Source organism: Conger conger, chromosome 8 (genome assembly GCF_963514075.1).
Source record: "Conger conger chromosome 8, fConCon1.1, whole genome shotgun sequence".
NCBI lineage: Eukaryota > Metazoa > Chordata > Actinopteri > Anguilliformes > Congridae > Conger > Conger conger.
In genome coordinates, this window is record NC_083767.1 from 29,487,955 (window position 1) to 29,514,280 (window position 26,326).

At 39.8% G+C, this 26,326-nt stretch overlaps 1 protein-coding gene across 2 annotated transcripts; it reads right to left on the reverse strand.

Annotated features, from left to right (window-relative positions):
• Positions 1-2,480: 2,480 nt before the first annotated feature.
• On the reverse strand, positions 2,481-19,560 carry slbp (stem-loop histone mRNA binding protein). 2 transcript variants are annotated; one of them, XM_061250636.1, is made up of 8 exons: positions 19,342-19,560; positions 17,489-17,635; positions 11,247-11,351; positions 8,646-8,708; positions 8,391-8,522; positions 7,704-7,853; positions 7,229-7,346; positions 2,481-3,102 (listed from the first exon to the last, which is right to left on the reverse strand). In XM_061250636.1, exons 1-8 carry the CDS (start codon positions 19,395-19,397, stop codon positions 2,995-2,997), a joined length of 879 nt encoding a protein of 292 aa, XP_061106620.1. In that variant the 5' UTR covers positions 19,398-19,560; the 3' UTR covers positions 2,481-2,994. The 2 variants fall into 2 exon arrangements, with proteins under 2 accessions (XP_061106620.1, XP_061106621.1); XM_061250637.1 differs by lacking the exon at positions 11,247-11,351.
• Positions 19,561-26,326: the final 6,766 nt, after the last annotated feature.

The window sequence follows — 26,326 nt, forward strand, 5'->3', positions numbered from 1 at the left end:
GTTGGCATTTCAGGCTGCTAAGGGGACTGCCCCACCTTACATACAATCCCTGATCACTCCCTACTCCCCAGCTAGACCACTCCGGTCTGCCAGCTCTGGTCGCCTTACGGTTCCCTCTCTACGTGCACTTGGCGGTCGAGCTGCACGTTCACGCCTGTTTTCCGTTCTGGTTCCTCAGTGGTGGAATGACTTGCCTACCACTGTCAGAACAGCAGAATCCCTCCCCCTATTTCGACGCAGACTCAAAACCCACCTTTTCAAACTCTACCTTAGTCCTCCCTCCTGATTTCCCCTGCCCCTCCTTTCTGATATCCCTATCCTTGTCTAACCCCCCCCCAAAAAAAAGAAAAAAAAAAGAAAAAATGCACTTCTGATGACAACTATGTTTAGAACAGCATTTCCTGTGTATTTTGCTGGTTTCTGGATGTGATGCTCTGACTTATGGTAGAACCTATGCACTTGTAAATCGCTTTGGATTAAAAGCGTCTGCCAAATGACTAAAATGTAAATGTAAATGTACTAAGCTGGTTTCTGCTGCAAGAGTTCTTTGGCATTTGCTTCCTTTATTCCACTGAAGAAAATGACAACTCCCTTGTACTAGTCTTTTCTCTGCAACCATGCAACGAAAGGGATGCAAAAATCCACTCACTCTCACCATTCCCAGCGGCCTCACATATACACACAGACCAATCACCAGATTCCCACTCTTAAAGCTGCATACCCTCATTTACCAACAACAGCAATGGCCTAGAGAACCAAATCCATAATAGATTTTAATTCTGAAAACATTTCAAAGGCGGAGAAACATCAATAAGAAAATAAAATCGGTTAAAACAATAAGCATTGCCCATAGTGAAACAGGGCAGCCTCCACAAACTGGGCTTCATGTACTATATACTTCGCAGGACTTTTTTTTTTTTAACTGCTATGGTGCTGCGTTTAGTCAGTTGTCTCCTCCTCCATCCTCAACCCCGCCAACTCACCTGTTTTTATACTTCAAATCCATTTTGCAGTTTTTATCTTTACAGCTCAGATTTTAATAGCTGTCAGCAGCAAGGCAAAGCAATTTCCAAAAGATGACTTGTTTTTGAATGCGCCCTTAAAAATTTTTTTTTTTTTTGCTTTTCCTCTGCCATTGCAGTAGCTAGCTAGCTACCTACAAGCGCTCTGCAGAAACCTGATCCCACCCCACAGGCTCTGGAGCTACACCTAACGCGCTGCAGGACGCCACTTTTCAACGTTGGTTAGTGGAGTCTGACCAAGTATAGCAAGGTAGGCATACATAAGCATTATTTGCAACTACTATATTCCTCAGCATAAGGCTTTAAGGAGAGGCTTCACAGGTTATTCCTAACACTTAACAGTAATAAGAAACAAGTTTGCAAATGTCTTGAAATTAACAAAAAAAAAGCATGGTTCGTGAAACAGAATGTGACCGGGAGATTACCAATCTTTTCTTACAAAATACTTTTTACCTGCACAGGTGTTTGCTCCGATAGGCAATGATATAAACAGGGACTGGGTATTTACTGATTTCAGTACATACATGTTTGCCTCTGTACTCCACAATTATAAAAAAAATTGGTGGTTAAATTGCATATTGTCAGATTTTAATTTTGGTTTCACCATGTAGAAATTACAGCAGTGCAATTCATGGACATCACCATAAACTGCGTCTTCTCTGGTGATGCTCTGGCGGGCCAATATTGCAGCAATCTTTAGCTCATGCTTGTTTCAGGGGCTAGTTCCCTTACATTTTCTCTTCATCATATGAAAGGCATGAAGAGAAAATCAAACTCCTTTGTGGCTTTAGCAGTAAGTTTGGGATCATCGTCTTGCTGTATAATGAACCGCCAGCCGTGACTTTTCAGGCATTTGCTTTAACTTGAGCAGTAGGATGTGTCTATACACTTCAGATTTCATTTTGGTGGTACCTTCGGCAGCCATACATGCTCAGGCCAGAACACCACCGTGTTTCAGTTGAGGCAGTTCCTTAGGCATGCTTAGGCAGTTCCTTCTCCCCTCCATACTTTGCACTTGCAATCACTCTGATATGAGTTAATCTTAATCTCATCTGTCCAGAAGACCTTTTTCCAGTGAACTGTAGGTTCACTTTTAACTTCTTGGCAAACTGTAACCTGGCCATCCTGTTTCTCCAGCTAACCAATGGTTTGCATCTTGCAGTGTAGCCCCTGTATTTCTGTTCAAAGTGTTCTGCAGACAGTAGTCATTCACAAACCCTCCTGATCTCTTGAACAGGTAATTGAGAATTGGCTCTTTAACTACACGTTAACTGTAATTCAAAATCTAAAATGTTGGCAAATCAGAGGCAAACCAAGACATAACGGGTCTTTGTCTTAACATTATGGAGGGCATCGTATGTAAATAGATTTACTTTGCTCAGAAAGAACTTAAGAGCACAAACATGATGTGGTCTTCTAAAAACAAATATTGCATTTTGTAATTTGTAAACAACGTCATACAAATAAAGCCATTTATTGTGGCCCTATTTTTTCTAACACTTTATTTTACTTTTTCTTTAAACAGAGTGCAGATAAAATGCCAGTCATAATCACAACACGTCCGCAGGGGTAAAAAAAATAATAAACAAGGAACATTCACACAGAACAGTTTTTATAGCACATTTATGAAAGTAAAAATTTACCATTAAAAAAAATTACATAAAAATGTACACGCAACCCAAACAAACTTTTTGTGAAGTATGCACTGAACTAATAGGGCATGAAACAAATGTGTTAAATGTTCAATGAAAGGGCAGACAAGGAACACCTCATCAGAAAAAAAATCATGTTACTGAAGCACAAAGCAGACGCTCATCTTGCACGTCTGGTTTCCCGTGTGGTTGTGGAATGAACGTCGATTCAATAGCCAGCTTGTGTTGCTGTCTGCAGGCCATGCTTTCCCACTTAAACTCCAGCAGCCCAGGGGCTTCAGAGCCCAATCCACTCCATGGATGAAAGTATCCAGGCTTCATCACAAACTTAGCCATTTGCTGTCATCGTCCACTTGGTTTAGACACATCTCCAGGTCAAAAGACAGGTCAGTTTTCATGACCTTACTGGGGGTCCCTGAGCAGGAGTCCTAAAGCACAAAACAGACATTTAAGACACGCTTCAAAAGCTCCAAACAAAATCATAACTCCAGGATATGATTCAACCAGCAAGAATGCTGTATCAAGTTCCCAGTTTAATTGATGCAGATGTTTTCTGGATCCAATTCTGAATACAGTATGACACCAGCAGTTCCTTTTAGGAGATTTAAAACACTTAATGCAGAATTAAAGAACATTTGTGGTATGCTAATGGTCAATCAAAGTTGACCATATTTATAACTTAAAGGCCACATTCTGGACTTTAATAAAATGTTAAAACAAACAAATGCCATTTATAGTAAGTATTTTGTCAAATCGTGTGCACTACAGATAAGGATAGTAAAACAGGAATAAATAATGGCAAAATCATGATTTTCTTCTTTTTTTTTTCACGTCATGGTAACATTTAGTATACAAGGTTTTTGCTAGTTTGTTTTTAAAATCAGTCATTCAGTTTTACAAAACATAGAGAAGTCTTTAGCTTAATCAACTTGTATTGCATTTCTTCATCACAGAACATTTTGGGCAATCATTGCATTGCTGCCAGACAATTGGCTGATTAGATAATCACATGAATAAGTAGGTGAGTGTATACTTGGTGAGTGTATACATGAAAATTAACATATTTGGAGTGTTCTGAGCACTACATTGACATTTGAATTCATACAAGGCATGAGCCAATGCTATACTAAAGTGATAGGGTGTTTTGTTTCACATCTCCACTATGCTATAATAACTCAAAATACATGAGGATTTAACTCCATTGTTTGTTTCTTGTTTCCATTTGAGATCAAAACATTTAGCAAGAGATGTTCAAAATCGTGAATGGCATCCATAACTTGTATTTGCATGTACGTACACAAAGTTATGTGGTAATAATCACTTTCACCAATTGGGTATTCTGAAAATATCAAGCTGCGGATGGGTATAGTAGTAGTAACCATGTAAGCATTAACACTTCAAAATGTCAAGGAGGAGAAAAAAAAAAAAATCAGATAACACTTAACGTTACACTCTGATTCCAACAAATATTGTACTTTTTCCATTCTCACACTGTACCTACATTGTTACAAAGTTAACCCTAACCATATCTGTAGATGCTGGATTTTTTAAAGTAAATTGCATGTTACACTGTACTTAAATAACTGCACATTAACAGAGCACTGTAAATAAAAATATATGAGCACCAGGTAGAAATGGGTTACTCTCCAAGTTATAATGGCAAATATAGCGGATATAAATATATAAATAACATTATTAAAATGATATTATATAAATAATAGTTTATTACACAAAGTAAAAACAAATGTAACCTATTTGAATCATGATACTCTTGTTGCATTTGCTGAAAGAGTGCTTTTAATTTCCCTTCCTGAAACATGCTCATAACGAAATATGGCTTGATCAAAATGCATGTTTTTTTTTTTTTTTTTTTTCCGTTTTATTGTCGGTGATTTTGATAGCCTATATTTCAGTGACATGAGGAAAAAAAGAAAACTAATGTAGGTTCAAAAATAATAGTTACGCAACTGAGATTGAAGGATGAGTGATTTATCTGGGTTCAATGAGTTAAAGGTACAGACACATTCACAAGATGGCGACCAAGACCAGAAGGTGTTCTTCCATAACTGGAGATGCTAGTATCTCAACCAAGAACCTTGTGCTTATAGTTCTCCACATTAATCCAAAGTCAGGGTTTCAGGGTAATGTGAGGTAGTTGAAGAGCTACAAATTATTTTTACAATTTATTTTCAGGTAAAGGAAATGAAATACCAGGCCTAAGTAGCTAGCTAACGTGGCTAATTACACAAGCTAGCTGACGAAAACAATCTTGGCATTCCACAGCACATCCAATTCTGTTTAGAACACAAAGCATTAAGATATGCTTTGGGTGATCGATAAAGCCACAGAGAATGGATGGTTAACCAATTTTACCAAGCTAACAGTGTTGAATGTCAGAAAGCAAAATGCTAGCTCGCTAATGTAGCTAGTGTATCCAGGACACGTGCTGGAGTTTCAACACAGGCTCAGTCCAACAGAGGATTATTTTGTCCACTTCGGCTCCCCTTGTGAGTTTTCTTTCAGTTCCACTCAAATCTCGATAAGCCCAAATTTTAAGATGCAACTACTGTGTACAAGTCACTTAAGTTAGCTATAGCTATACTCGGATACATACCACAATCTGATATCACAAACTGTATGTATAATACGGTGAAAATTTTAAATGCAGTTTAGTTTGTAAGTTTTAAATGATATTAACATGTTCCCACCAGTCGTGATGAATGCAATATTCTTAAGTATTCCTGCACTGTTTTATTCATAAAGAACACTACTTTCTCTGATAAAGCAGTCAAGCAGTGATCCATTGAGTGAATAATCAATCTTAGAGCCATCGATGGGCCTAGTAATGTCACACGTAGAAGCTATCCCTTAAGCAACCGCCTAAGTGATAGTTTGGGGAACACACCTAGAAAAGTAAACAACTTTGGTAAGGTATACCTTTCAAGTCTTCATAAAACGTTAAGAGACGTTATCGGGAAGCTCGGCCCTGAAATTATTCTGTTTGGTGGCTGACATGCAAAAGTCATGGTTTTGCAATACCATGACAAAACAATTACGTTAACAATTAGTGAATATTAGATGTATAAAAAATATATTTAAAAGTTATGCTGGTATTTTATGGAGTAACAATTATTCACTTTCCAATTTGATAACAATTCAATGAACAAACCGTGGAATGTTATTTTAAACTGGCCACTGTTCAGCATCGGATTTCTTATTCCGCATTTTTCTTTTTCATCGATTTTCATTTTTTTAATCCAACTTTTGTCAAGGCCGTTTTTTGTTGAGGTGGCCTGCCATAACTACAAACCACTGCAGGAAACACTGAATATGCTAGATGCTGTTTTATAACTTCATCATAAAAAATAAATTTAAAAAATCATAAAAATCATCATAATAGCTAACTAGGACATTAAAAATTCTATCCATGTTCATGCTTGTATACTCATAAGCTTTTAAGGAAAACATTCATTTTTTCAATTTGTCAGACAAACATTGTTTCCTGTCACACACCATGCAGAAACAACCAGTTTCACAGAGTTTCTTGCACCAAGTGTTAAGCAGTTGCCTGTCCTAACCATTTTCTTCTACCCAAGCCCCATCTCCATAGATTTTCTTCCTGAGTTTTAATTAACTTCCATGTTTCAGCGAATACTTTGAATTTCGTGCATAGCACGAAGACTCACACGGTGACTGACAGTAGCTGCCTACTCATTTGATGAAAAAACTGCCTTACTCACACACTATTGGTAATTGAAGAATAAATGGTAGCAAAACTGAACACGATTGGACAGGACGCAAACAAAAACAGACGTGGGATTGCGTTATGACATTTACATTTTAAGACCCTGTGTTACATGTTACGAAAGAAACAATGTTATAATATTGATATCTTACACGGAATTAAATTATGTATTATCTTGACTTGGCCAAGGGAGTGGTTGTTGCATTCTCTTATGCAAAATGTAGTGCGGCCTAGTGGTTGGGGACCACTGGCATAGGGTATGGGGTAGCCCATTTGCTGGAATACTTCAGTATCCATTGCAAGGGAATTGCATATTTTCATTACAATTCAGGTTGTAAATTAGCCTCAGGCATATTTGTGCAGGACAAAAATGACAAAAATATATGTCGCTGTATTCATAGCATTTTGGCTCTTCTTTGTACAGTGAATATACAGTCACAGAATATGCCAGTGTAAAATGCAAAATAACTAAATTAATCACTTCCATACACCATGAATTTCTCATGTAAAGGAGCACTGTCATGCTTCTTTCAATTGAGATTATTTGAATTAAATGGTAAAATTATGTGTAGACCTTTATAAAAATCGGTGTCTGTGCAGCCCTTAGAAGTTTTGCTCCACATTTAGAAAATGCCTACAGCGACGGTGATTTTAAAAATGTCTACAATTTCATCATTTAATCCAAAAAAGCTCAACTGAAAAGTGCTCCTTTAACATCAAGCAATTAAAAAATATAAATTAAAAAAAGTAAAATAACTGCGACAATATACATACAAATGTATTACAGGATAAAATTCAGGAATGGTTACCTCTTGAACAGATGCTGGAGTTTTGCTGATTTTAGGGTGCTGTGTGTTAGCACCAGACTCTGTGGGGTTGGTCATCCCAGATTCAGTCTCCATGATGTCATCCAGGTCTATCTCCTCTCTGGAGCAGTTAAACAAGCCAATAATTATTACAGGTTCCAGGATTCTGATTCCAGTCTCATATTATACAACACTGCACACTAGAATCATATAGAGCACCACATTTATACGTAACATTTAAATAAAATGTAAATAAATATATCGCATACATGCACATGTATACATAGAAATATGAATTACTCAAACATGTAACTGAATTCCACAAACAAATGCTTAAAGGCCAAATGATGATGAAGTAGTTTATGGATTGACGTGATACTATGTTCTTGTACTCCTGATGCACAGGATTCCCATTACAGAGAATCTGCAGATGTGCTTCAGTGTCTGGGCTGAGGGGGTCTGCAAGCACGGTTCATACATGGCCTGCAGGTCACTGCCTTCCTGGGCTGGGGGGTCCCATGCATGGAGCTTCACCCTCCACAGTTTAATCTGCTGGTCCCAAGATCTCCGACTGTACTTTTTAAACTTGTTTGGTGTCCTTGGGTGCACCCCTGGCTGACGCAGGTGTCTAGAACCAACCCAAAAAAGGAGGAGTGGAAAAAAGAACAAATAAAGCATTGGTGCAACGATCAACTAAAGGGACTTACAGTGAGCACCATAATTGATTGGACAGAGACAATTATTATTTTTTGGTTCTGTACTCTAGCACTGTTTCAAAGGACACAATTGATACATTCTGAGAAAGATGTAAAAAAAAAAAAAAAAAAATCCAAGTTTAAAACTTTTTTTTTTTTGTATAAATATAAACAAAACGTAACCATGATTCAAAGGTCTGTTTCCCTCGGGCAAGTATTTTGTTACTGAAAGTTACTTCCGGAAATAGATTCAGATCTTTCATGAAAATTAATGCTTCTGAAGATGAAAAAGGCCACTGCTGCCCCTCTACCATCAGAACCTGCAAGTACGTCAGACCGCTGTGAATTAGAGCGGTAACGTATGCCTAATGGTGTAACAACAATATGAATTACAACGGTGATCAGACTATTTGACTGCCGAGTTACTATCAGAGTGCAGGTATCACAAGCCCCGCTTGTGTTGGACTCACTTGGGCACTTCCCGGATGTAGCGGTCATAGGCAAGAGTGTTCTTCCCATAGTTAATCTGCTTCTGTCTCCTTAACAAAACCACCTCATCAGTCTCCATTTCAGCAGGAATTGGAGAGTCCCTGGAGTCTGAGCTGGAGAGACGAAGGAAATATTTTTGCAGTGTACACACATTTAAAAAAGATGTATACAGCAAAATGGTTTCTAATAGATAGTTATCTATAGTGTGTATACATGCACACAGGCACAACACGCACCTTCCCGAGGAAGTTTTTCTTTCCCTTTCATTAAAGTCACTGGCCAGGATTCTCCTCCTATATCTGGAAAGAGAGAAGTGGGACAAGACTCATCCAGAGGCTTCAGGAATGTGCATCAGGCTTTGTCTGAGCAAAAACAAGAATATAGGGACACAGGAAACTGGACATTGGAGTTTTGGTATTCATAGCATTCGATGACATCACTCAAAACGAACTGCGGCCATATTGTACGGATACACAGTGGACCACCAGGCTAAAATCCTAACCTCCGTCAAGGCATGCAGACAAAATATCACAAATGAAAACCAGAACCAACCAATACCACAATAAAAAATAAAGACATAGATAAACTATCAAGAAGACGATATGAAGGAAAAAATAGTCTTATCAATGGATTACATTACATTACATTATTGGCATTTGGCAGACGCTCTTATCCAGAGCGACGTACAACAAAGTGCATATCCATAACCAGGGATAAGTTCGCTGAAAGACCCTAGAGGGAAGTACAATTTGAACTGCTACCTGTACAACAAAGATAAGGACAAGGGCCAATTTTTTTTTTTTTTTTTTAAACAAGAAACAAACAAACAGAGCAAAAGTGACCAAAGTTAACTATCAAAACACTGCTTACCTAGCCAACTAAAAAATGCCGATACACAAAGCAAGTCACAGAGACAACAATTCAGGTTCACAGGGAGGTAGGGAGGGATGGGGAGAGGTGCTGCTTGAAGAGGTGTGTCTTCAGCTTGCGTTTGAAGGTGGGGAGAGATTCTACAGTTCTGACCTCAACGGGGAGTTTGTTCCACCACCGTGGAGCCAGAACAGTGAGGTGGAGGTTCGGAGAGGGGGAGGTGCCAAGCGGCCTGTGGAGGCTGAACGAAGAGGTCTGGCAGGGGTGTAGGGTCTAATGATTTAGGTAAGCTGGGGAAGACCCCTTAACTGCTTGGAAGGCTAGCACCAATGTTTTGAATTTGATGCAAGCCCTGACAGGCAGCCAGTGGAGGGTAGTAAGCAGGGGGGTGACGTGCAAGTATTTGGGAAGGTTGAAGACCAGACGAGCTGCTGCATTCTGGATAAGTTGGAGGGGTCTGATGGCGGATGCTGGGAGGCCAGCCAAGAGGGAATTGCAGTAGTCCAGGCGGGACAGAACCATCGCTTGGACCAGGAGCTGGGTCGAGTAGGGGGTGAGAAAGGGGCGGATTCTCCGTATGTTGTATAGGAAGAACCTGTAAGACCGGGTCACCGCCGCAATGTTCTCGGAAAGGGACAGTCTGCTGTCCATCACCACGCCGAGGTTCCTTGCACTGGGTGACGGCGTGAGTGTGGGATTAGATCCATAAGACATGAACATAACAACACTTGACAATTGCCATTCCGGTTTACCTAGGGAAATAGGGGAGGGAAGATCTAAATGTAGCTGAGGTGGCTGATTAATCTCACAACACATTTACTGCAGCCACAGAGCTGTTCAGCCAAATAACGTTACGCGCATCAGTAACGTTAGCTAATGTTGCTATCAGCATAGCTAACATACCAGACACTGGCTGCCCCCCAATACAATATCAACTGAGCTAACTGCAATAACTGAAATGTATGATGAAGACCATTTGTTTTATATCACCTAGTTACATAAACACTCAGCTAGTAAAGCAGTTTGGTGTTTGTTCCTATTCTACAGAAGATAGAAGACTCTTGATCTTTGAATCAAGGCAGTAGGCCATGTTATTACTTGGAATCACAAGAGCTGCACTGTATGATAAAGAACATTGGGGACGATTGAAAGTGGGAGGATGAGGAGGTGGAGGTGAGAGGAATTGGTTTAATCTGGCTGGCCATAATAAATTCCTCCTGGCTTGTCTTAAACTCCTCTCCCTCATTCTCTCACCACTGGGATTCTATAAAAACACAACTGCCTACTCTTGTCACGATCGGATTTCTTATAATAACGATAAATTACACACGTTGTGACCATTTCCGAAGAAAAAGGTGAACAGAAAAAATTTATCATTTTAATTTTACATGTTTCTAATGCTACTCCACATAGTGGCAGGCGGTTTCGTGTTAATGAGCAGTTAGTATCCGTACAATATGGTGCCCAGCTATTCAAGTGACGTCACTGGAATAGTATGAATTGGTCACTCCCTTACATCTGCTGCTTGGCTTCAGCAGGATGATTTTACTCAGCTGACTGCACACATGCACCAAACACATTTAGAAGACTTCCTACCACTGCTAAGGAATATTTCTGTGGCGGTCTGGAAATTAACTTTTTAATTAAACTCTTAACATTAATAAGGCTCTTCATAATATAAAATGTTAGTGAAGGCTAGTGAATGAACATTGATTGATTTCAATTCAAATAGGCTACTACAGGTGAACAGGAGCCTAGTGGTGTAACTGAACATACAGCAGCGTTTTCAAAGACAATTACATTGGCAACAATGCATATACGGTGACATACTTCCTGATACCGCCATTAACATAAATTAGCCATTTCCCCATCTATTGTCCACTTGAAGACAAGCTCACAGTCCTGGTTTAACATAATGGTAAGTGTTGGTTAAACCAGCGAATGTTCAGAATATGACAGCTGCTAACCTTTGCATATCACGGAGGACGCCTGAACGCATCTCCTCCTCCTCCACCTCACTGCCCCAGTCCGCGCATCTTGACACCGGGCCCCCGCTTTCAGGAGTGGTAAAGCTAAAAGAAGCAGCAGATGTTAGAGGTTGAGAAAAATAAGGTAATGTACAGAGGCATAGGGGGTTCTTGTAATTTTCAGATACTTTCCAGATCTCGGTTTAAAGGACAATAGTTAATCTTTTAATGGTTTCCACAGGGCAGCCAGCTCTTCAGCTATTTGCGAGTGCCCCATATGAGTGGGAGTTTGATCCAACAAATAACTAACTTTGGTTAAAGTTGGTTGAAACATCTGAACTTTTGCAAATAAATTAAGAACTGTACTTAAAATTTGCCAAATCATTAGAAGTGGTGCAGCACTGCAGCATGGACAGCTCAAGCCTGTTCATAAAATCGTATTTAAGGGACACGGCACAGTGGAGAACTCTCTCCAGCTCGAACATGATGAACAGCTCTGAAAACTTGTGCCTCTCCTTATTATTTTGACCTAATAAGAGCTTAATAAAAATAAAAATAAAAATCCCCTAAAAGCCTTTCATATTGCTCTTGAAGGACTGACGGAACTTAGTTTAACTTAAACAGGTATATTTGCAATTAATATGGGTAACATCGTTCTGTATCTGCCATGATTGATAGGCTAAGTGTTGCTGAATAATAATAAAACCAAAGTGTGCAGTTCAAGAGTTGACTACCACTATCAGCTATCAAAAACATATGCTAAAATACAGTCAAGTACACATTAGCCATTGGTATGATGCATTTATAGGTACAAGTATTATGAGCGGAGTCATTTGCAGTAATAAACATGGCCTCGTTAATAAAACATAATAAATACTGAACCACTGACCATAAAAATGCTCAGATAGATGTTTTGCAATTAAAATATTTGCGGGATAAAAACCCTTATTTACCTCATTTAAATCTAGGGATTGATCTTTGGAATAAAGTGTTAAAAACTGTTTCTATGGTTAGGTTCCTTTTAATTCCAGACTTCAGTGATCTGGAATGCTGTGTCCCAGATACCTCAGAAACTGAATTCTGACCTGGCTGAAATGTTTACCGTTAATGCGTATTCCGACAGCAGTTATGTTGCAAGCAAACAAACACTGTACATTAGCTACAAAGCCACTCTGAAGCTTATGGTGCTCAGAAGCACAGGCTTACCCTCCGAGTTCCCATGTCAGATCTAGATATACGAGCTTCCAGAGTTCACAACGAACGCAGCAACAGAAAGTTTCCGTAGAGATTTCAAACAGTAATGAGAGAAAATACCGTACCTACAGCGGCTTCAGAAAGCATTCAGACCCATTTAATTTTAAATGGATAGAACTGCCATTTTGGCCATCAAGCTACACTCAATAACCCATAACAAAGTGAAAACATGTCGTTAGAAATGTTTGCAAAATTATTAAAAATCAAAATGTATTTACATAAGTATTCAGACTCTTTGCTGTGGCACTCCAAATTGTGGTTGCTGCACCCTGTTTGCTTTATTGATCCTTGAGATGAGTCTAGAAATTGACTGGAGTCCACCTGTGGCAAATTGAATTGATTGGACATAGATCAGAAAGGCACACGTCTATATAAGGTTCCACAATTCACACTACACGTCAGTTCAAGGAACTCTGTAGATCGCCACAATAAAACTCTCTCCGAGAGTTGGCCATCCGAACCAATGGTCAACGATCACTAGATAAGAGGAAGATGACCATTTCAGAAGTACTCCATCAATTAGGCCTTTATGGTAGAGTGGTTAGACAGAGGCCATTCTTGAATAAAAGGCATTAGAACAGCCCACTTGGAGTTTGCCAAACGGCATATAAAGGACTGAGCGCAAGAGGAAAACGATTCTCTGTTCTGATGAGACAAGAAATATAACTCTTTGGGCAGAATAACATCCCTACAGGGAAGCGTGGTGGTGGGAGCATCATGCTAAGAGCATCATGCTAGGGGGGTGCCTCTAAATCAGGTGTCCAATCTTATCCTAAAAGGGCCGGCGTGGGTGCAGGTTTTTGTTTTAACCCAGCAGTAACACACCTGATTATATTAATGAACTAATCGTGGTCTTTAATCAAGACCCTGATGAGTAGAATCAGCTGTCTTAGTCCTGTACTAAAACAACAACCTGCATACACACACCAGCCCTTTTTCGATAAGATTGGACACCCCTGTTCTAAGTGGCAGGGACAGGTAGACTGGTCAGAAAAGAGGGAAGGATGAATGCAGCCAAATACAGAGGTACATGTGACCTCAGACTGAGGCGGTGGTTCAACTTTCAGCAGGACAATGGCGCAAAGCTGTTGCCTCAGGACAAGTCTGACTGTCGTTGGGTGGCCCAGCCGAAGCCTAGACTTATACCCCATAGAACATCTAAGGAGAGACCTGAAGATGGCAGTTCAGACATTACATTTACATTAATGACATTTGGCAGACGCTCTCATCCAGAGCGACGTACAACAAAGTGCAAAGTGCAGACCCATACCAGGGATAAGTGCGCTGAAAGACCCTAGAGGGAAGTACAATTTCAACTGCTACCTGCAGAACGAAGATAAGGACCATTTGATCTTCGGAATTTATTTATTTTTTAATCGTAGTACCGCAACACACAAATGCACTAAAAATTGGGCGGTCTGATACCAAAGGTGCTATGGTCTAAGTAGTTTAACACGTCTAGGTGTAAACACCAGGAAATTCTGAACTCTTGTGTTCATCTTTTTCATCACAACCCCAAATGTATTCAGTGTATTGCAAAAACAAAGGAATTGGCCTTGCTGTTCCAATACATTAGGAGGAGACTGTATTTCAAAACAATTTGAAATGTTTGTTCAACACTGGTGGAGAGTTAATATCTCTCTGCGTGCATCTCACCTCAATCTCATCACCAATTACGTGATGAACCGGTCCCATGAACGCAAAATTTTATTCAAACTTGTAGTATAGTTCATCAAGATGTATTATGTCTCTTTTCTTTTTGCAAGATATGAGATTTTTCTTTCGTTGATAGTGCCGTCTAATATTTTACAAATTATTATCATGAAAAAGGTTTGAAAGTGTATAACATCTTTTACTTATGTATATAATAAACATTATATTTACATTTTAGAGCTTTAATTCCCAATATATATTTCATAGTGACATTCCTCGCAGTTGCACCACCTGACTTTTGCAACTAATTTCAAATTAAACAGGCTTCTACTTGGACGCCTGTATTAGCTTTTGCCATTGCTATCAAATTCATATATATAATTTTAAAATAGAATAAAGAGTTTTATGATAAAATAACATTTGCCTAATTTTACATTATTTGTACCACCTGACATGGAAAGTGTACCAGCCTACCTACGAGTTGAGAGTAGCTATTTTTACCAATATTCGACAGATCTGCAAACCTTTTCACTCAGCCATAAAGGTGACTTGGGGTCATCTTGATGATACAATATCCCGTTTACTGTTATTAGCTCTTCACTTCGTAATAAAAGTCCCATGTTTACGGTTGGACCACCCTGACATTTGAGAACATACAAATTGCTGGACAAAAGTTCTTAAATTATCTCAACAGCTTTAAAACTATTGGTATTTGTAAAATGTTGTTATTTGAAAGGTTTCAAACATAAAAGCATGCCATAGTATTTCATTTTTAATTTATGATAATTAAAATACTATTTTTTTAAATCGTTTTCTTAGTCTGTTCTTTTGCACGGACGGTTGCTCCGCCTGACATTTTGGAGGTTTGAGATGCCGAAACATGTACTGAAAATGTATTCAAACTAAGTGGATTTTGTAGAATAAAGTGATACATGTAATGAATTGTATAATTCAAAAGGAAATAATGCACTCGGACACAAAAATATGTACGTCATTGACCCAAGACCTTTTGCGTGTCATTTCGAGAGGCTCAAACAGAAAATGTGTAGCCTTTAGTAAATAAGACTAAATAAACAAATAATAATAATAAAAAAACATGTTCATGAGAATTTCAGCTTTTATTTCCTGGTATTTTTATCCACATTTGTTAAACAACTTACAAAATGTAGTATGTTCCATCAGACCACCCAATTTTTAGTATTGGTTAAACAATAAATAGTTCTGAATGCCTACTCTTGGTTTTAGCCTTGGGTTTTCCCTGTGAAGATGGCATGCGTCTCATGTTCATCATTTTCCCTCAACCCCAAATATATTCAGTTTATTGCAAAAACAAAGGAATTGGCCTTGCTGTTCCAATACTTTTTGAGGGGATTGTACACCATGTAAACCATGGGTGTCAAACTCTGGCCCGCGGGCCAAATTTGGCCCGCAGTGTAATTATATTTGGCCCGCGAGGCAATATCAAATTACTATTAGAGCTGGCCCGCCGGTATTATGTAACAGCGCATTCACCGCTAATACTACAAATCGCAAACAGAACTTTTCTGGACAGGTGGGAGGCAGAATATCGGTTTACATATGTAAAAGACAGACCTGTTTGTCTTGTTTTAGGGAGGGCAAAGTGGAGCTTTAGAATGTAGACCGCTGTGTGTGCACGTGAGCTCGCCAATACATTTCTCACAGAAAACGTAATTTGTCCACTTTTTTACTTCACAGTAGAGGTGATCAAACTTACAATAACTAAGAGCTAGTGTGTTCTAAGCCTTTACTGGTCCCTGTATGATGTTAGCATGATGTAGCTAGCATACGCAAATAGCACAAAGCCATACAATTTGCTTTTTAACGGCACTTGGTCATTCAAACGATATAAATAAAAGCATTCGAAAAGTTCGAAGGCACCGGAATTTTCTGTCGTACCGTCCATAAATGGCAAAAGTCCCACCATAGGATTTATTTAAATCTTTAAAAGTTATACATTTTCTGAATCGTCATTAATTCATCCTGTTTCTATCAGTGATTCGGCGTGATCGGACAGTTCTGTAGCTATGGAAATGACGGATACAGCACTGTTATTTGCTACCTAAACTTTGACGCACGCTCGAGAGCGTTAACATGATTGAAGTCTGACATGTCTATTGTCAAAATCCATTGAAACTATTAAAAAGTAACCAGGGACTTTGGACGTATAAGGCTGGACATACCGAGTACCCAGCAAAAATATTGACCTGGCTACAGTCACACTTGACAGTTCGAACTGCCATCAACTGCCATGTATGAGCGCGTGAAGTAAACCAGTAAAAGCTATTGTTGCGTCACCATTTTCGATCTCCATAAATGTAAACAATGGAATGGCAGTGAAATCTGCCTGTTTTTCGGTGCCGTCGGGGTCCAGCATTTAACATTGATGGAACCGCCGTGTGCGCAGTTTGCTGAAAAACTCAGTGTACTCTGCGCTGAGTTTAGCCGGCGATTTGCCGACTTTGATGTCCAGAAATGTAGATTTGAACTGCTTAGTAATCCTTCGCAGTTGATGTGGAAAACGCACCAACCAACCTCCAAATGGAGCTGATTGAACTCCAGTGTAATGACACGCTGAAGTCAAAGTATGATGCTGTTGGCGCCGCACAGTTTCGACAGTTCATCGCTGACACAATGCCTCAGCTCCGCACCCAAGCTGCTCAATTGCTCTCCATGTTCGGCAGCACTTATCTATGTGAGCAACTTTTCTCCTTGATGAAGATGACGAAAACATCTCACAGGAGACGTCTGACTGATGAACACCTTCGTTCGATACTGAGGGTTTCCTCAGCTCAGAGCCTGAGCCCAGACATTGATGAACTAGCACCCAAGAAAAGATGCCAGGTATCTGGCTTGGGCACATCAGATTAGATCAGTGGGTCGCAAACTGAGCAATAATTAACGTTTTCATTATGCACTTTTTCTTGCTACTCCAAGGCCTGAATGGTTGATTCATTCATTGTTGTTATTTTATTTTCAAATTTATTAGCCTGTGGAAAAAGTTTATTTTGATATTTACCTTAGAAGGCTGCAAATAGAAAAGAGGCCTACAATTTTTATTTAAATTTTATTTTATATGCCATTGATATGTTTTTTTTTGTTTTTTTTGAAATTCGAAGTTATACAAGCGTTGCTTGTTCCATATTCAATGTTAAAGCAAAACTTGTTGGGGTCCATATTAAAAGGTTCATTTGTTCAACGTTGGCCCGCGGCTTTGTTTAATTTTAAATTTTGGCCCACTGTGTATTTGAGTTTGACACCCCTGATGTAAACCATAAATATGATGAACTTAGCAATCAAACTGTTGATAACCATACCTTGTTGGCCTGCTATGAGTCTGCCTGCCTCCTTTCCCTTCTTTCTCTGCATCATCGAAGACTGTGGAGTCAGGGTCACCCTGGGGCCTCAAACTGCCGTCTGCTCCTCGTTTTCGGCAATGGGACCAGCGTGAAGGACCTTTACTCCTGTGAAGAACACATCACATTACATTACATGGCATGGCATTTAGTAGACGCTCTTGTCCAGAGCGATGTACAACAAAGTGCAGTTCAAACACAGGAACAAGTGTGAAGAAGACAGTACGGTTCCGAGTCCAAGAGTGACCATACAGATACACTTGGAACCATTGAAGAATACATCAACTTACATATAACTTATAGACCTTGGATCTGTGCAAACAATCCAGCAGCAGGAGGCAGCACAAATAACATCAGTTAGCCAACGTATTCATGAATCTTCGTACGTCAGCTAACGTTATTGCCAAGTAACTGAATCGAATATGATTTTCGGGATTCATATCAGCACAATAACACTGGATACAACATGGTCGTCATTATAACTGGCTAATTAATAATTTGATGGCTAGTTCGCATTGCTCGCTAAGCTTGGAAGCATTAGCAAATAAAAATACAAATGACCAATTATTTGCAGACCAGCCTTGGTTTTTGTGTGCGTGTGTTGTGTGTTTGTAGTACAAAAAAAACTTGGTGCTAGACACGTACGTAATCAGTCTCAGCATACAGTGACAAGGTAATAAGTCACTGCATCTCTGCTCTCTCGTGACAGTGTGGTGGGGAAACTGTTGCTAACGAGACTACTGACCGAGCAGGCTTATTTGGTCAAGTGTTCATTGTAAATATTGTTCACGCAATTAATATTAAGACCAGCCAGATAAAGATTTAATAGAAATATCTCTGCATAACAAAACTGTAACGTCACAAAGTGTTTTGGTGACTGGGATAGGCAATAAGTAATCATAAAACACATTCCTCAAAACTAAGTTGGACGTTAAATGTTCCGGTGAAAAATCCCACACGTTCTGTTCGGAACACCGTGAGTCTACGTTATAGCAGTGTCAATAAAATGCTAATTGCATCAGGTGACCCACTAGTTAGCTAGCTAAATAACGTTAGCTAACTTAGCTACCATTCAAAGTTCGCGCCAAACCGCCATTTTAGATAACAGATCAAAACATCCAATATAGCTACCCAAGTTATCTAACAAAATGTAGCTATTTTGCAAGTTACATCAGTTGTGCAATCGGTACATTTTTAAGTCATAATCAATTTTACTTACTCACTTTGAGTAAAGTGAATTCGACAGCTAAAGATATATTCAGCTGTCAGGAGCAAATTCAGCTAACATGTAACATTACTAGCATCAGGAAGCAAGCTGGCTACTTTTCTACAAGGCAGCTAACGTAGCGAGCAAGATCACCTGCACTTGCATTATTTTGCACTACAAAATTTTTACAATGACCAACTGCCGAACTGTAACGTGACGTACTAACTACCTAAAAATGACCTTAAATTGCACCCGGCTTGTACTAGCCAGACATGTCGCTCGATTAACGTTCGTAAACATATTAGCTAGCCCTAGCTAAGTGAATCTAGCTTAGCGAGACGCTAACGTTAGCTAAAGTACCACAGCAGCCAGCCAAGCTAAATTAGACATAAACACAAGTTACAATCTATGAATTGGCAAGGTAGGCTAGTGACAATAATGTAAATGTTTCAGGTGCGCGCCTCAAATCAGTAACTTAAGCTTCACTTGTGCTAGCGAATGCAGGGCAAAAACGAAACAAAGAAAGAAACCCGCCATCGAGCTGGCTCTAACGTTAACTAAATTAATATACACATAGCGAGCTTCAGATAAAACCAAATCAACTCACCTGCTCTCATCAGTGCTCTGGTAATCGTAGTGTCTTGAATTGTGTCTAAAAGACATCGTTTTCTGTAATTTATTTTTATTGAGCCGAACAGTACAGCAGCCGGAAGAATTCTGGTGGGAATATCGACTAGGCAGCGACCTAATAACCTGTTCTGCGCGGAGAAACAATTTTAATACAACGCGCCAAGGCAGAGATGGCGCGGTTTGGACAGTACCAATACGTCACATAGGGGAGGGCAATATACTTTTTTTTTAATTCACTAAATATATACAAAGATTGTCAGGTAATCATGTACAGCTAGGATTAATTACAAAAAATGTATTTATGAGACAATTTATAAATAAAGAAGGAAAAAGGAAAAACATTACAACACCATTATAACAAGTTAGTTGAAAAACTAAAAGACAGGGGAAAGTACAATATTTAAATCAGAAAGGGGAAAGTAGCATTGTAATATTTCAAAAGCTCATTGCTCTTTTTTTTGTTTACCAAATTGAGAGATTTAAAGACTGAACTGAGCTACAGCAGAAAGGGATAGATTCCTGGAGAAGATTTACAGAACCTTTGTTTAGGAATAAAGATAAAAAATAAAACAATGAACAGAGTAAACCAAATTAGCAGCTTCAAAAATATTCGATTCTAAATCTCCCATGGTTTGATGACAAAAATTCCAAGATAAATAAATGTCTATAAACGTAACAATAAGCTAGTTAGCAGGGTGCTTCCTTAGCCTTATCTGGAATACAGTACTTATAAAAGCCAAGCCCTTCTCCAATGTATGTACTGAATTTAAGCTCTCCAAAAAAATCTTGGTACAGTTTTATTCTTTTTTTTTGTTGATGAGTTTGAAAGTATGTTTATTGTTACACTTATTTGATCTGTTAGTTCGATTCCATCCAAGAGAAGTATTGCATTCTTCTCATTATTTGTTTCCTAGTTGAATTAAACCACTTGGGATTGCATGAGTTAAGAAATAAAAAAAACTGTATTTCCATAGCATACTACTAGATTCATCAAATAAATCAAGAATGTGAATTATATTTATTTTTAGGAAAAAATAAGCATTTCTCATGGTTATGTCACCATTTTTCCAGAGAAAAGTCTTGTCAGTAAATAGTACAAAAGACATTCCATTCCAAAAGGGCTTGCTGATGGACATTTTACAATTTGAGTGGCAGCTTAAGTTACAGTGCCCTTCATAATGTTTGGGACAAAGACCCATCATTTATTTATTTGCCTCTGTACTCCACAATTTTAGATTTGTAATAAAAGAATCACATGTGGTTAAAGTGCACGTTGTCAGACTTTAATAAAGGGCATTTTTATACATTTTGGTTTCAACATGTAGAAATTACAGCAGTGTTTATCCATAGTCCTCTCATTTCATGTTTAATGTTTAGGACACAGCAATGTTATGTAAATGGAAGTAGTTGTATTTAGTATTTTGTTGCATAGCCTTTCCATGCCATGACTTGCTGATATCTGTGACCTATCAACATCATCAGAGTCTGGATTGTCCTAAGCGATCCTAAAACGAAAACATTTCAATGGATGTCTATGGGAATTGGGGGGTGGGACTAGATTCAGCTATAAAATATGCTGATACAGTAGGGAACACATTTATTGGCTAAACGGCTTTAAGTCATCAATGGTCCAAGGTAACAAATGAGCCTCAAACCACCGTGCTGCTGCCAAATATGTAGTAGATATGAAAATAAGTGTTTCTCCTGACAAATTTTCCTGTTGAACTGTTTTGTAAATGAAAATAATATTACTAACAAAAAGAAAATTTGATATGGGATAAAATACTGAGGTGAATCTAGGTTTTTAAGACACCTTTTTAGCCAGTTTTTAAGAGTATCAGTAAAATCCAGCCCTCCTTCTGGTGTACTTTTGATTTACTGCGATTTATTCTTACAGACAAAATTATATCATGCAGAGATAAAATTTCACATTTTAAAATATTCAATCTAAACACAAGAAGCCTTGGAGAATTGGTTGATCAGATTTATAGAGTTATATAAATGGGGTTTGTCTTTTAAAAACAGTGTTGTATCATCAGTCAATTGATAAATTGTAATGTCTACCATTCCTTCAAATTTTTCTGTCATTTACAATATTGATTAGTATATACTCTGTGATCACATTATTAGGTAGACATGTGCATAACAGCTTGTTAATGCAAATATTTCATTGGCATTTTCATAGGCGACATGGCTCAGGCAGTAAGAGCAGTCGTCTGGCAGTCGGAGGGTTGCCGGTTTGATCCCCTGCCCGGGCTGTATCGAAGTGTCCCTGAGCAAGACACCTAACCCCCAAATGCTCCTGATGAGCTGGTCGGTGCCTTGCATGGCAGCCAATCGCCGTCGGTGTGTGAGTGTGTGTATGAATGGGTGAATGAGAAGCATCAATTGTACAGTGCTTTGGATAAAGGCGCTATATAAATGCCAACCATTTACCATTCATGCAGTACAGTGTCTATAGTTTGTAGAGAATGGTGTGAAAAACAAAAAACATCCAGTGAGCAGAAGTTCTGCGGGCAGAAACATGTTGTTAATGAAAGAGGTCAGAGGAGAAGGGCCAGACTGGTCGAAGTTGACAGGAAGGTGACAGTAACGCACAATGTATCAAGCCTCTAAGTGGATAGGCGACAGCAGCTGAAGACTGCACTCAGTGAGCACTTTATTAGATATTTATTAGACTTATTTTTAGACTAATTGGTCTTCTGCTGCTGTAGCCGATCCACTTAGAGGTTTTCACATGTTGTGTGTTCAGAGATGCTCTTCTGCATAGCACTGTTGTAATATGCAGTTATTTGCATTACTGTGACATTCCTGTCAACTTCAACCAGTCTGGCCCTTCTCCTCTGACCTCTGCTGCTGTTTTTTTGTTTTTCGCACCATTCTCAGCAAACTCTAGAGACTGTTGTGTGTGGACATCCCAGGAGAGGAGCAGTTACATAAATACTCAAACCAGCCCATCTGGCACCAACAATCATGCCACGATCAAAATCATTGAGATCACATTTTTTCCTCATTCTGATGGTTGATATGAACATTGACTGAAGCTCCTGACACGTATTTGCATGATTATATGCATTGCCCTGTTGCCACACAATTGGCTGAATAGATAATCGCATGAATAAGGAGATGTAAATAAATAATAAAATGCTCAGTGAGTGTATATGCCAGCTTGTTAATGCAAATATTTAATCAGCCAATCATGTGGCAGCAACTAAATGAATAAGAGCATGCAGACGTGGTGAAGAGGTTCAGCTGTTTTTCAGACCAAACCAGAATGGGGACGAAATGATCTAACATGTTAAGTTTAGCTTGATGCATGGTTGCTACACCTGGTGTTATAATCAAGTTCTTAGATGTTTGGCTGGAGTTTTAAAAAGCAAACGTGGGTAGCACTGCACCTCGCAGCCAGGAGGTCCTGGGTTCGAATCCCAGTCGGCCAGGGCCTCTGCAATGGACTGGCGACCTGTCCAGGGTGTATTCCTGCCGTTCACCCAATATGTGCTGGGATAGGCTCCAGCCCCCTGTGACCCTGTTCAGGATAAGTGGGTTAAGATAATGGATGGATGGATGGAGTAGAATGATGGTGCTGTTGATGATGAAGACTAATCACATATGAAAAATAAATAGGCCAACATGAATAAATAATGAGAATAACTTTACATATTTAAATTGCTCTTTATTTTTGAGACGATGGGCCTGATGCAAGAACCACTCGTACAAAATGATTTGTTCTTAAGTGGCTTGTACAAGTGATTTAGGGGAACACAACACAATTAATGAGTGGTCCAGACCTGTTGTAAGAGTCATGTGTAAATAGTCTGCTGTTATCCAAACCTACATTTTTCACTAATTAATTGTATATTTCATCTCATAATTATGTAGACATTATCCTGTTTGACTCAAATTATTATATATTCTAAATGTATTCATAGAGCCTAACAATATCATCATTAATTTTAATTGGCTATTGATGCTAGTGTATAACACTACAATATGAATATGAACATATTTATTGGCTAGCAAGTACGAATAAAGTTTTAAAAATACTCAAAGGTCTTGTTGTGTTGAGGGTGTCTTGACACCCTCTGCTGAAGTAGCAATATATTTCCATGACACTGTACACATGTACGTATCGAAGTGCCTTCCCCTGATGCATTCCCCTTTCTCAATCGCAAGCAGTATCACTCCATCAAACATCAAATTATAACAGATACAAAATACAGTCCTCTCCAAAAGTATTGGAACAGCAAGGTCAATTACATTGTTTTTGCGATACACTGAATTCAAAAGATGTACATGAGATAACAGATCCAAATTTGTATCTGAATTTGGTAAACAACTTAGAACATATCACCTTTTGTATCAGACCACCAAATTTTTAGGTAGGCAAAAGTATTGGAACATGTGACTGACAGATGTTTCTCGTAGCCCAGATGTCTCCTGTTAGATTGATTGGTTAAACAGTAAATAGTTCTGAATGTCTACTCTTGGTTTTAGCCTTGAGTTTTTTCAGTGAAGACTGCATTTGTGTTAGAAAAATAAACATGAAATAAACAGCATGAAGATCACAGAGCTGTCTTTTGGAGAAAAGCAACCATTTTGAAGCTTAGAAAAAAGGAGAAATCCATTGTACAAGCATTGGGGATAGCTTGTACAACAACTTGAATGTGTCATGAGGTCAGCAGTTCCTGCCTTCCCGGTGTCTGTGTTTTTGTTTCCCCTCCCTCTTGGGTTGTGTGTGGGTGTGTCTCCCTCTGTCTGTGTGTATGTGAGCCTACACTAACTGGCTGCAGGTGTGGCTCATGCGGGCTTAAGGAGTCTCCGCCCCCATGCACACCAGTCTTGGATTTCCTCATCAGCTCCAGTATGAGTAAAAGGGTTACTCAGAAGATCCTTCCTCGCCAGATCGTCTGTGTACAAGCGGTGAACTCTCCTTCTTCAAACCAGCTAAGAAATATTTTGGCAGTAACTTCTACTCGGCTTACCCCCCAGCTCCTTTTTTTTTCCAGTCAGCTGTAGCCTTATTTTGAGTTTGGACTTTAACTAGTGTTTTTTCTCGCTAGCTTGCTAGTAGACTCCCCCCCCCCCTCTCTTGCGCCCCTGAAGACTCCTGAGTTTATACCCCTGGATTTTGTGTACCTCTGGGCCCACTTTCATTAAAGACTGTTACCAACGTTTACCAGTTTCCGAGTGTGTAATGTCCTGAAAAAGAAATAAACCACTGGCATACTGAGCAACAGGCATCAAACAGGACCAAGGAAAACAACAGCAGTTGGTGACAGAAAGATTGTGAGAGCTGTGAAGAAAAACCCCAAAACATCATTACATTACATTAATGGCATTTGGCAGACGCTCTTATCCAGAGCGACATACAACAAAGTTCATAGCCATAACCAGGGATAAGTGCGCTGAAAGACTCAAGAGGGAAGTACAATTTCAACTGCTACCTGGACAACAAAGAAAGATTAGAATTTCTTTTTTTTCTTTTTTTTTACAAACAAATAAACAACAAAGCAAAAGTGACCAAACTTAACTATCCAAACACTGCTTACCTAGCCAACTAAAAATACAGATACACAAAGTAAATCACAAGGACAACAATTAAGGTTCACAGGGAGGTAGGGAGGGACGGGGAGAGGTGCTGCTTGAAGAGGTGCGTCTTCAGTTTGCACTTGAAGGTGGGGAGAGATTCTACAGTTCTGACCTCAATGGGGAGTTCGTTCCACCACCGTGGAGCCAGAACAGACAGTAGTCGTGAGTGTGAGGTGGAGGTTCGGAGAGTGGGAGGTGCCAAGCGGCCTGTGGAGGCTGAACGAAGAGGTCTGGCAGGGGTGTAGGGTCTGATGATTTTTTTGTAGGTAAGCTGGGGAAGACCCCTTAACTGCTTGGAAGGCTCGCACCTGTGAGCTGCCAACCTCCCTCGATGTCCTTGGCCATCCAAGTGTACACCCGACTGAGGGAACAACGCCTGTCCGTTAAAGGACAATGCCTGTCAACTGAAAGAGGGGGTCCTGATGGGCACCACCATGGCTCCAACCGAATCAACCTCTCATATCACTCTACTCACTTTCCTCTCCTTGGAGGGGGGTTCGCCACCTGGTGCGAGTTTTGATCGACTCCAGGGCCGACGCCAATCTTATCTGCCCTACCCTGGTCCGTCGACTGGGAGTTCCTACTTCCACACTCTCCCAGGCCCTGCACACAAACTTGTTCACTGGTGCCCCCCTGGCCGCAGTTAGTAAGTTAGTAAGTTAGTTAGTAAGTCCCCCTTGGTTCCTGTGGTTTTGGGCAGACCCTGGCTTCTCCAACACAACCCCTGGCTGCAGCCCCAACTGCCACCAGTCCTGTCTCCTGTCTGCCTCCAGCCAGCCTGATTCCTATTGTTCCTGAGACCCCTCCTGACCTGTCCACCGTCCCTCCCGTCTGCCACGACATTGGACAAGTGTTCAGCAAGTCCAAAGCCTGCTCCCTGCCTCCTCAGCTTGTGCGATCAACCTGCTCCCCGGCACCACTCCCCCTAGAGGGCATCTGTTCTCCCTGTCTGCTCCTGAGACGCAAGCCATGGACAAGTACATCAAGTCCCTGGCTGCTGGTCTGATCTGTCCCTCCTCCTCTCCAGCTGGGGCTGGTTTATTATTTTTTTCTGTCCCTCCACCCATGCATCGACTACCGTGGACTAAATTACATTACTATCAAGAATCGCTACCCCATTCATCTTCTTTCTAGTTAGGCTGCCAATACTTCACCAAGTTCGACCTCCACAACGCCTGCCACCTTGTCCACATCCAAGAGGGGGAGGAGTGGAAGACGGCCTTCGACACCACTAGCGGCCACTACAAGTATCTGGTCATGCCTTTCAGGCTCACTAACGCCTACGCTGTTTTCCAAAACCTCATTAACAACGTCCTCCGGGACATGATGTGCAAGTCTGTCTTCGTATACTTGGATGACATCCTGATCTG

Excerpts from the sequence above, each read along its gene's own strand:
- slbp (XM_061250636.1), bottom strand. The coding sequence starts at position 19,397 with ATGTCTTTTAGACACAATTCAAGACACTACGATTACCAGAGCACTGAT. Across the intron at positions 17,636-19,341 it reads CAGAGCACTGATGAGAGCAG|GAGTAAAGGTCCTTCACGCT; the intron begins GTGAGTTGATTT and ends TGTTCTTCACAG. Across the intron at positions 8,523-8,645 it reads AGAAAAACTTCCTCGGGAAG|CTCAGACTCCAGGGACTCTC; the intron begins GTGCGTGTTGTG and ends TCGTCTCTCCAG.